Source organism: Pholcus phalangioides, unplaced genomic scaffold (genome assembly GCF_987345545.1).
Source record: "Pholcus phalangioides strain wild (caught in Gottingen) unplaced genomic scaffold, Ppha-v1.0 ptg000003l_1, whole genome shotgun sequence".
Taxonomy (NCBI): Eukaryota; Metazoa; Arthropoda; class Arachnida; order Araneae; family Pholcidae; genus Pholcus; species Pholcus phalangioides.
In genome coordinates, this window is record NW_028301596.1 from 21,752,206 (window position 1) to 21,764,043 (window position 11,838).

The 11,838-nt window shown below is 39.3% G+C and overlaps 1 protein-coding gene across 1 annotated transcript; it reads left to right on the forward strand.

Moving 5' to 3' along the window:
• Positions 1-646: 646 nt before the first annotated feature.
• Positions 647-7,749, forward strand: LOC149088280 (lysozyme-like). The gene is made up of 4 exons (XM_089246303.1): positions 647-1,056; positions 3,116-3,186; positions 5,243-5,372; positions 7,204-7,749. Exons 1-4 carry the CDS (start codon positions 996-998, stop codon positions 7,518-7,520), a joined length of 579 nt encoding a protein of 192 aa, XP_089102429.1. The 5' UTR covers positions 647-995; the 3' UTR covers positions 7,521-7,749.
• Positions 7,750-11,838: the final 4,089 nt, after the last annotated feature.

Below are 11,838 nucleotides of genomic sequence, written 5' to 3' on the forward strand. Positions count from 1 at the left end.
GCAGAGGTCTAGGAATATGGCTAAAAACCAGTACCCGTTTACCATCGTCCCATTTGACCAAATGGAATGTATGTACTGGCGAACGGGATTTTTTCGGATGTAATTATCATTCGGTTATTGTTATCAGAAACTCGATGTGATCACATTAAGGGGCGTGTATATCGAACTCCACGTCGGAGCCGAAATTAGGATGCAGCAGCAGCACACCAAGAAGACGAAAGTTAAACCTTCAAGTACCGTTGACGAGATATCTCGCCCTCCTTGAAAGCCTCATTTTAACATTGACAAGCCCAGACATTTTGTGGTTTTTTCAATGGAATACTTTTCTCCTATACCGCCTTAGTTTTTTTTCACTTGCTGGAAATCGGAAGAATGCTCACTTCATTAACAGAAGATATGACATTTTATTTTTCTGATGGGGGTTTAGTGATTTCTGCCGTTCGCTTAAAGGGTTAAGGCAGAAATGGTACTACCATTTTAATGACGAATTGTATATTCCCTACAGCGAGTTCGCCTTGAGCTTGTTTTATTTTATTGCAAAGCAACCACGTGATGCGGATAATGGCAGCGTTGATACGTATGTCATACGTGTATGAAACAAACGCCCAAGATGCATGATGTTATACCTTGCTTCTGGGCAAGTCTTACATAAAGTTAGAGAGAGGAAGAGGGAGGGAACGAGCCGTCCGTGTTGTATCGCATCATTATTTTTTTCTTTCTCAGAACTAACTACTACGTCTTGTTTCTACGAGTCTTTTCCTTCACCTTACCAACAAGGGAAGCTGCATTCCGGTTGATTGCAACTGCTATTCTCATTGGTTGTTCCACTGATTGTGCACAGATTATTTATTCCACTTCCAATACCCCCCTCCCCATTTCTGTTTTTTTTTTTTTTTTGGCGAAATAGAAAAACCACTTTCCAACGGCTTCGAATTTTAGTTCTCACTGGTTTTTGAATTCGTGAAGGACTCGGTTCACTCAAAAAAAAGGAAGTCATGAATCGTGAAACTTCACTTTTGGTGTTGTCGTTGGCATCGTTTATGGTCATCATTACAGGTGAGCCAACTTCTTTTTAGACTGACCAGAGGTCTGTCCTCTTCTCTTTTTTTTGAATTTCTTTTAGTTTTCTTAGTTCTGTTTTCCGTCTCATCAATATTATTTGAATCAAACCGGTTTTTAAGTTGCTGGAAAAACTTAGAACCATTGTGCATAATTTAATATAGACAAAAATTTCTATCGGCTGACTGATGTGTTTTTGTACGTTCGTGAGAGATGAATTCTCATCTCCGTCTTATTATAGCGAGGCAAAAACCACCTCACACAAAGTGAGGAATGGATCACTCAATGTAATTCGAAAAACATTTGTGGATTCACTGTCTACTCCAGACATATTCATATTCTTCAGACATCTTCTACTTCTAGACATCATATTAAGCAAAATGTGCATGATTATCCCGCTTTTAAAGAAACTGTCTCGCTCTTTGGTCTAGGATTACTTTGTTGTTCTCAATTGTGCCAGATAACTCAATCCCCCATTACAGCTCTTATTGGTGAGCCATCATTACCAGATGCGGCTCGAGAAAAACTCTCTACCCATGCGGGACCTATTTTTGGCACACCCCTGCTCATGTTTTTTTTTTTTTTTTGGTCGACAAAGCTTTTTTTCACCCATTTAATTCGAATTTGGCGCCCCGTGTGGCCACACCGCTTAAGGCTGCCGCTGATCATTACTTGCAACTTTTCACGTTAGTAGTGAAATCCAAGATGGAGATGTAGATCTAAAATTTAATTATTAATTGATCTGGCGCTCTGTATCACTTGTTCACGGTCACGGTCATTACTTGCTCGTAAGCATGGTGTTCATGACTCGAAAAATATTTAAGAAACCCCCATCCCCCCACGCTCTATTTCTAAAATTCTGACTCATGAAACTATTAACCCCCCCCCCCCCCTCACCGACCGTTAATGACGAGATATCAAGCCGTCTTAAAAGCTTTTTATTTTAGGAATGATAAGCCCAGCCATTTTATGAAGTTGATTTCCCAATGTGGAGCACTTTTCCTTATCCCCCTTCCCCTACTTTGCACCTGCTAAAAATTGGAAAAAAGCCTACTCCATAAAAAAAAATTATGGCGGTTTCGCGCGTGGGCAAACGGGGCATGTGTTTAGAGTCCACAGATTTTCGGGACCATTCGGGTGACAAAATTGGCATTTCCTTTCGATATTTTAATTTGTTTGCAAAAATATTAACAAATATTTTTTATCGTCTTGAGGGAAGATACGGGCCCTCTACACCTTGTACGTATCTGCCTCAAAAAATGCTATGTATAAAGGGCCCTAAGAAGTCGTGTTTGCCCAAGGACAAACTTGTGTGTGAGATGAGGAACACAGACACGGTTACTCTTATTTTCTACTTCAAAAATGATTTCCACTCAGAAAAAAATAATTTCACCTTCATTATTCACAGTGATTTTATGTACTTGTCTTTCTAAAGTGATTTTTTATTTTTAAGAGGTGAATTCATAATTTCACGTATACTTTGCATATTATATTATATGTGCGTATAAATAAGCAAAAATAAATAAATAAAAATATTCAATGATTTTTTCCCTTGGGAGGACTGCGTTTGACTGTCCTGCCTCCACCCCATCTTTTTCACTCATTATCGAGCTAGGTGTGGAATTTTTAAGGCTGTTGAACCATGAATGACATTAGTTATTTTATATTACGTCGTCTTTACGTATAAGCTGACATGATAAATACGTAACTTCAAAACCTTTTCGCACATGTTTGATTTCAGTCTTTTTAACTAAATACGTCTTCTTCAATATCCTATACTTGGCTTAACCACTTTACGATCAAGGACGTGATATTGCGTCCAAACGCATACAAACGTGTCATTTGACAGCGGCTTCGGATCCGGGGGCTATACGTATTTGAGCACGTTCTGTATAACCTTCAGCTGTCTTTGAGCTATAACGCTCGAAACCAACACACATCGGGTTTAAAACTTGAAAACACTTTTAGTTATTTGTCATTGCGTTTCGTTTTTTAGAAATGTTTTCGATGTACGTACATATTTTGAGGAGACCTTAATTATTTTACTTATTTTCAGGGCAGCAAAGTCCAGATCGCCGTCTCACTGTACCGGAAGTTTCGCAACAATGCTTAGATTGTATTTGCCAAGTAAGTGAAATCAGCATTGAAATTTACAATTTCTTTTCGTTTCACTTATTTTTTTTCCGCGCATCATCCTAACCGTTTTGAGAATGCCAAGATTGTTAAGAGTTTCATGATTTTGCATATTTTGCATGGATAGCAACCTATTGACACCATCCTTGGTGAGCAATAGGTACCTATAGTGAATGTGTGCGCGCTATTATATATTCAAAGTTGAAATAAAAATAAGGACATGAACTTCTCAGAGAGCTGTTAAGTCAATAAATAGATGGGCGCCCTGAGTAAAATTTGTAATCGTATGCTGTAGTCATGAAATTTGTCAAAATTTGATTGTCTGTGTTCAGCAGATGGCGCCATCTTTAAACTCTCCGCAGAGTCTCTCCAATCAAACCGACGATATTTAAAATTCACGCAAAATACAATAAGCCAAATGAACTGCAGATTTTTTTTTTTTTTTTTGCTTCTGAATTTTGAAGTTAGATGGTAGCACTTCTTAAAACACTAACGGGCATTCCTCAGAAACAATCTTTACGTTAGGTGCATTACATAAACGTACAACAATTTGTTAAAAGTTCCGCAGAGGAATGTTTTCGAGGTGCATGTACGGCTTAGTAGAAGTAGTGACAGCGACGTCGGAAGTGTTTCGAACCAGTGGATGCTTGTTTTGAAATTTATGTAAAAAATTTCGATTTCTGGATCAATTCTAGGGGTACTCGGACAGGGTACGCCGATTTAAATCAAAAAATTTAAATTTTGTTTTTCCTTTACATAACTAATGATATTGAAGTAAAAGTAACCTGGTATATGGTAGAGTTCTCGATTAAAAGAAGTGTAGATGATGTTGAGGGTAAATATAAACTTGAACTTATAATCCCTAGATACAGTGCAGAAAGAAAACTGCTCTATTTCTAGATTTTGTGCATGGAAAAAAATTGCAGAAAAATATAGGGAGTTGAACTTAGCATTTAGCTAAACTGCACCAAGTATTTTCAGTGCATTACAATGTGGCACAATTGAAATTTTGAGTTTTCTCGTTTTTTTACCAAAACTCATTGAATCTGTGAAAGAATAAAAGTGAGTAAACTATTAAGCAACATCATGAAAGTCTCCATTAATTATGCAAGAAATAATCTTGTCAATAGAATTTGTTTTATTTAGTTGATGCTGAATGACCTTTTGGTTGTGCATCGAGTGAATTGAGATGTCTGCACTATGTGTGTGATACGGAGTTGCCCCACCACCTCATTCACTTTTATGGGAGGAAGGAGGAGCCTCATGAATAAAAGCACTTTTCTCTATAAAAAATAATGTTAATCTATGAAGTTAATTTGGGCTCAACGACACCTTTCATGTTACATGTTACATAAACAGATTTGTTTTAATTAATAAGCAGTCACTTAATTTTAATAAAAAAAACCCGATTTAAATCAAAAAATCAGATTTTAAAAAAAATCATGATTTTTTCATACCCTGTGCTCGAACCATCTCTACATTTTCGTTGGTGCTCGATCACCCATAGCACTCCCGGCTCTGACGCTACTGAGTGATTGATGTTGAGAACTCTACAAATCAAAATACAACATATCGGGGCATTGCTTTGAAATGCGGGACGTGTGGCAACTCTGTTCATCGTAGAGCATGCATGGATCCTAGGTGGGACTTATTGTATTAGGTTCGTAGGATCGTCTTGCATTTTGCGGAACTGTCTGACCCGTAAAATGCAAGACGAAAATTCGAGCTTAAAATACGAAAACGTAGTACATCCCATGCACAGGCGCCCGAACCAAGGAGTGAGGCTCAAGCTGTTTGAGATCCCTTCCCCCAATAAATTTTAGCAATAGTGTTTTCTTTTCTTGCTTCTTTAGATAAGAAGTCGGTTCTTTTTGAGAGAAAATGTCCTTTTCGATCCATTGTCTTTCGTCCATTGAAAAACGCGCAATTACTGCACGTCTCCAGATTCCCCCAAATTGAAGATTTGTGCATTCTCTTCATGTTTAAATGTATATTATTTAACTGTAATAATTCCATAGTAATCCCGTGATGTTTTTTCTTCTCCTATTAGGGTAGCAGTGATTGTGACACGAGCTTGAAATGCCACAACGCCGGCAACGCGTACTTCTGCGGACCGTACGTGATTTCGTGGGCTTACTGGCACGATGGAGGAAGACCTGGAGATAAAGGAAGGGCTCATGGTATAAAATGATATTCTTCTCCTCTCATATTTAACAATATATGGCTTGATCCGGTTGCTCCCCAAGTACCACCTTGAAGTGACTTGCGTATAATCCTTTTACATCATATTGTACTACAGTCGAATACCGTTATAGCGAAAATCTCGTTTTAACGAACACTAATCCCCCAGATAAGTTTACATAGGAACAATGCAAAAACCCGAAATTCCTTTATAACGAAATATCGTTATAACGAAGTGATTTATCTCTTGGAATTCGTTATAACGGGATTCGACTGTATATTATAGCTATACTTTGTACTGTTACTATTTTTCTATTCGACTTATGTCACTTTCCGAGACCAGTAGGGATAGGGCTCGAAGATATTGGCGTGGGGCCTCTCGCACAGAACTTTTAGTGAGCAACCCCCGCCGCTATATTGATTTTATAATAAATCTGAAATGCAAAAAAACAAGATCGTTGTCCGGACCACTGCTACTTGTAGTAGTATGAGCGTCATACCGCGATTATTTTTTCTTTACCAGGGTCTCCCTTTGCGTTGCAGTGGTTCTTTCTGTACTTCAAATTGGTACTTTAAAGTTCGGTAGGTCTTCTTGTAATTGTAAGGGGAAATTGTAACAATGAAGTATCGTTTTTTCCCTATGATCCCTTTCCTTCGATTCCATGTGGATATAAGATCACAAAGTGTTAAACTGTTACCCACTGTTGAGAGCCGGTACCGAACGGCTGGAAAAGACAATTATACCACAGGGATTCAGGGGCTCCGGAATTTTAACACAGCTGGGGATGCTTGGCTTGAGCTTCAAGTATGAGATTTAGGTTTCTGAATAAATTATGGGGTTGCTCAAAGTGTTGTGGGTGCTCCAGCGACCCCAGCTCACATACTATTGCTAGTATTCAATCTTACCTGCGCAGACGAATGCAGTTGTGCTAGCATCTTGAGTGTTTAGGTGGCTACGTATCCCATCAATACGTCACTTATTTTTCTTACCATTACTAAGTGTTGTTTTTTTGGTTTTTTTTTGAGTACCCCGTGAACGGCTTATCACGTACCGAAAAGTGTAAGTGTACTACACTGGCTTCATAAGTGGATACGAGCTACGGACCCTTAGAACGGGGGTTGACTGTCCACCTCTACCGTCTATGCCAATTTTTAGTGAATGGAGGGGGATTTACCCTCTCCTGAATCTGAGCACATTGCTGTCTTAACGCGGGAGCCCAGCGGGGCATGGTCCTGGAACGAAAGTGCAGGGGGGGGGGGGCTCATGAAAATAAGATCTGTTCTGATTGAAATTTTCGAGAGTAAGCATGTAAATTGGTAGGCAGGCATTTGTAGCCAGATGGGGGCTCCGAGGAGAACATTTTTGCCCTTGGGCTCATGATATTCTTAACACGTCTCTGAGAGGCAACCAAATCAATACCTTTAAGTTATTGAAGTTTTCTCCTTTACAGTGGGGAATTTAAATTGAGCTTGTAATTCAGAGATTCCCCCATTTTCACGTTCGTAGCACCTTTGGGAATCTCGAGTATTCAGCGGCACTCCCTGTTTGATTTCCAAGAACTTCGGTAACACCTTGCATTGCCGTGACATATTGGTTTGCAAATCACAGACATGTTACCTACGCTCAATATAATTTGTATTGTACGAAGGAACCCCGGGTTGCTTCGACAAACCATTTAAGAATTGCCGATCATACTTAAATTAAATTGAAAATTTGTGAAATTTGATCATTTTCGCCTTTTTTTTTTAAATATTCGTGTGCTTCTGTGATTTTTATTCATTACATGTGTGTGGTTGCTATTCAGAAACTTAATTTGTATGTATTCACAGATTTCGAGACTTGCCTGAACAACAAGACTTGCGCGGAACAGGCCGTTCGCGGTTACATGAAGAAGCACGGCAAAGACTGCGACCAGGACGGTGGCATCTCTTGCTACGATTTCGCCCGGATCCACAAGATGGGTCCCGGAGGTTGCGGTTCGGCGTCCATGGACCAGACCGACTACTGGCAGAAATTCCTAATCTGCTACGAGGGCGACGGATCCAATGCATTCAGCTACGACGATCCCGCAAACCCGGCTCCAATCGGCGACTCCTACGGATACGACTACAACATCGACGCAAGAAAAAACAACAACGAATCTTGATCATCCTTGTTTTTTTTGTTACTCTATTTTTTGTACAATCAGTCCCCAGTTTTTTGTTTCTCGTGTGCGCTATTGTCCACGCGTCATGCGCATCATGTTCGACATTCGAAGAAACTTGTTATGGAAATTCGCTGAAAAAATAAATAGCGATGGGTTTATTCTTGTCGATGGTGTAAGAGCTTCCTTTCCTTATTTGCATTTTTGAACGATAATAAAACTTTTTATTGTATCTTTTCTTAGGGGTGTCGATTTATCAATGAAATTGCTCTCGAAAATCCTTTAAAGGGGGAAATTGTTTTTCCGCTCAAATAAAGCATTTTGCGAAAAGGTGGAACCGTTCGTATAAAGCCAGGACCGCCCTCACTCGTGTCCATTCTAGCCCAATACGTTCCAAGGTTGGTCATGGGCGAGGTGTGTGGCCGCTTTACCATTAGCAATGATAGCAATGATCGTCAAATATTTGAGACTGGTATTGGAAGGCTATTCGAAAAGAACGACCATGACCTTCCAGCCGCGGTCTGGCCACACATTGGTCGAACGAAGAATTGAGCTAGGCTGGGCCACTCTGTATCCAGCCTATGCCGCTGGTGCTTCATTGCAGCAGGGGGGGGAGCAAACATTGGAAGTAAATATTTGTGAATGACTATTGGGCCAGGCTGGACACAAGTATAGCACTAGCTCAAGTTGATGTTCTTGGAGACGTTTTACAGAGGTTTAGCATCAGTTAGGGTCGTCAGATTTCTAATTCTCAAGTACTGGCACTCACGTGTGACCATATTTATTTGATAAAAAGCGGGACATCAGCCGATTGAAGCCAAAAATTGATTCATTATTATGTATCATGGTCAGAAAAATCTATCGATCAAAAGTCACCGATTTCGGATAAAAAAAACTGGATGCATGGCCGATTTAGGTACAGTATAGCCAAATCATGTGACTCTGAATTTTACGGGACTTTTCCGTGTTTTTTGGCAGTCGAAAGATGTTTTCTCACGTGCTCTGCACGAAGGTTCTACTGAAATAAGAGATAGGGTGACCTGTAAAGCTCTTTGAAATACTGGACTCGCTCATCCACCGTGTTTGGGCTAAATTGTGACGTCAGTTTTGTTCCCGATCCGCTGTCTTGGAGTGTCGAACAAGTTTTTTGTTCAAAAATGGAGGACGATGAGTCCACTCCCCTTTATAGGCGCCTTAGGGGAGATCATGGGAACTAAATTTCACTGAAAGCATTGCCGTACATTACCGTTATTTTGTCGTCCAAGTTGTTTGCAAAAATGCCTCGTTTTTTCAATGACGCTTGTTTAAATTTTTATTCTTTATTATAAAATCAAGGGGATGAAAGCTATTTTCATGACTGAAATATGTTATGCAAATTATAAATATGAGTATTCATCTCACAAATTAGTCATGTTTTTAGTGAAATAGCGCTGCTATTTGCAGCAAAAACTCTATTTCGGACCCTATTGGGTAATCTTTTTTAGCAATTTCACCTATAATTGGCACTCATTCTCACGTTTGTCCAGTTTTTTTACAAGAATCGGAATGTTCTGTATTTTGCCGAATATGAGATCCAAACAGCGCCGCATATCCCTATAGGCCAGCGGTTCTCAACCTTTTTGTACTCGCGGATCCCTTTTCAGCGCATAATTTTTATGGCGGAGCCGTTTGAGTCGAGGAGCACTTTTTGTATATAATTTTTATGGCGGAACCCTGTAGGCATGGCCCCCACATCCTGGAGCAGGGCCCCTAGGCTGGGATCTTTTGCGGGCCCCCCCCCCCGACCAGATTTTCCCGGGCCTCTTTATGATGAATTTATAGCGTGAAAAAGCAAAAAAATTGTGAAAATCGTCCCGGGCCCCAGGGCTGGAGCCTTGTCAGCCCACCCCTTGTGGGGGCCATGCCTGTAGGCCTCATTTTCTTATTTATCTATCAAATTTACTGATTTATTTTATTTTCCTCGAGTCACGGAGGAGCCCTTGGGGGGAAGTGCGCACGGAGCACCGGTTGAGAACCGCTGCTATAGGCTATAGCTGGCCCCAAGGTCTGCAGAGGGCCTCAAAAATGTCAAACTGTTATTTCTTCGAGGCAAATCACTCACAGATAAAATTTTAACACAGTGAAGTAGGAATAGAATTTTGTAACCTCTATTACAACTGTTTAAAATGCTTTTTAGATGCGTATTAGGGCCCATAAATTACAATGCATTCAACACAAAAAACAGCGACAATTTGTCGTTGATGAAGGACAGCCGTAGTTGGACACATGTATAACGAGCCCTCATTACTTACAATACCCTAGGGTACATGCTCAACCTACGGCTCGTCATCTGATGTGACTCGTGACCACAAACCTTATTTTGTTAAAATGAACTTGACCATTTTGTATTATTAGGTTAAACACTGACCTTTTGCTGTGAATGCCAGTTCCAGATCAATTAATCGGCCCGCGACTCGTTTCCAAACGAATGAAGTGGCCCCACACTCTCCAAAAGGTTGAGTACCTTTGGCCTAGGGCCTCATCAAACTTAAATTCGGCCCTGGATTCAAATGCCCATATCACAAGTGTACTTGTACAAGTGAATTACCCATATTAGAAGTGATACGTGTACGATATTTGATACTTTGTCAAAACCCGGCCATTTTATTAAAAATGAAAGACTTTTTTTTTTTAGAAATACCGCACGGATAAAGGCAGAACCTTCAAATCGCAGACGTCTGGGAACCCTAGCAGCAATAAAATAGTATTAAAAAGAGAAGAACGTGATTTTTTAAAGAGGTCAGCCTGAGGTAAGGAGAGACTTGAACCTGTCAAGTTCCGTGGTCATGACCCAGAAACATTGAGTTTCGAACATTACTTTCACTGATTTCCCAGGAAGTTGAAATTTCCCCCCCAACCACGTGCTATAACAAACAAATCACTTTTTTCTTTCTTTTGCGCCATTCCGTGAACTTTGCGCAACTAATGATCAACAAACACATCATCCCTAGAATAATCACGATCTCAGCTTCGTAGAATACTCATGATGCTAATGTAGCAGCCATTCTTGTAATTATGAGGGATGGAAACTGTCATTATGAAAATTAAGTTTTTGTGTTTGTGTAAGAGAAAACTTTGGAGCTGTGCGAATCGCACAAAACTGAGAAAAGCATCTTGGGTGTTATGCAATGAGCGTCAACTTGATTTACGAGAGATGGGAAGAAAATAATCATTATATTGCGCACATAATTATCATCATAATTTCAAATTTGATGAATTGAGGTGCGCATGAATATTGCCTTTCCAAGAAACAGTAGCGTTTTTTTTCTCTTGAATGTAGTTGATTAATAATGCGAACATTTGATGAGAATGTCGTGAATACAGGGTGTTTCAGAAAAAGAAGATGGGTGTTCTTCAAAATAGAGGTTTAAAATCAGGGACCAAATGTGGCCTGCTAAGGGCCGTATTCACTGACATGGTTTAAACTATAGTCACAATTTTTGCTTAAGAGATCGACATAGATTGGTTAAAAACCTGAATTTAACCAATCCGTGTCGATCTTTTATCAAAAAATTGTGACTATAGTTTAAACCATGTCGGTGAATACCGCCCTACGGAGTGCGGGGAGGAGGTTTCATCTGGTCCACGAAAAGTGTTCCAGTAAAAAGTATCAATAGTAAAAAGTGTGATCATATTTCCTTCATAAAAATACAAGAAATCGCGGGATCCATACGGGCCATCGCCAATTATCACCAAAAAAAAAAAATTGTCAAGGGGAAGTAAAATTGCTAATTATAGCCAAAACAAATTGTCCAAGGCAAGTAAAATTACCAAATACAGCCAAAAAAATTTGTCACAGGCAAGTAAAGTTGCCAATTACAGTAAAAAAATTGTCAAAGGCAAGTGAAGCTGCTGAAACGCTGAAAAATTGTGAATGGGAAATAGCTGCAAGTCGCAATGGGTAAAAATGTAATTCACCAAAAAAAAAAGGTGATGTTTGACAAATATTGTGGGATATATGTTTTGATATTATCTATCGTAATTAATGAATTACGATTGAGTCATAATTAAAGTAATTTAGTTTATAAACCATTATTATATTATTAATTTGAAATTAATTAATATTGAATTTTATATTAAAATTTTAATATTAAATTATCGATTTTAATATTAAAATCGATGATCCAAGTAAGTTTCGTTGAAAAAACGGGACATTTTAAAAAGTTGGGAATTTCAAAATTGCGTTGAGTGCTCCGTAATATACAGGGCATAGGATATATGCGTACAGATATTACACAAACTGCCTCAAGCGAGTTCATCCAAGAAAATAAATCAGTCTACG

Excerpts from the sequence above, each read along its gene's own strand:
- LOC149088280 (XM_089246303.1), top strand. The coding sequence starts at position 996 with ATGAATCGTGAAACTTCACTTTTGGTGTTGTCGTTGGCATCGTTTATG. Across the intron at positions 1,057-3,115 it reads GTTTATGGTCATCATTACAG|GGCAGCAAAGTCCAGATCGC; the intron begins GTGAGCCAACTT and ends ACTTATTTTCAG. Across the intron at positions 5,373-7,203 it reads AGATAAAGGAAGGGCTCATG|ATTTCGAGACTTGCCTGAAC; the intron begins GTATAAAATGAT and ends ATGTATTCACAG.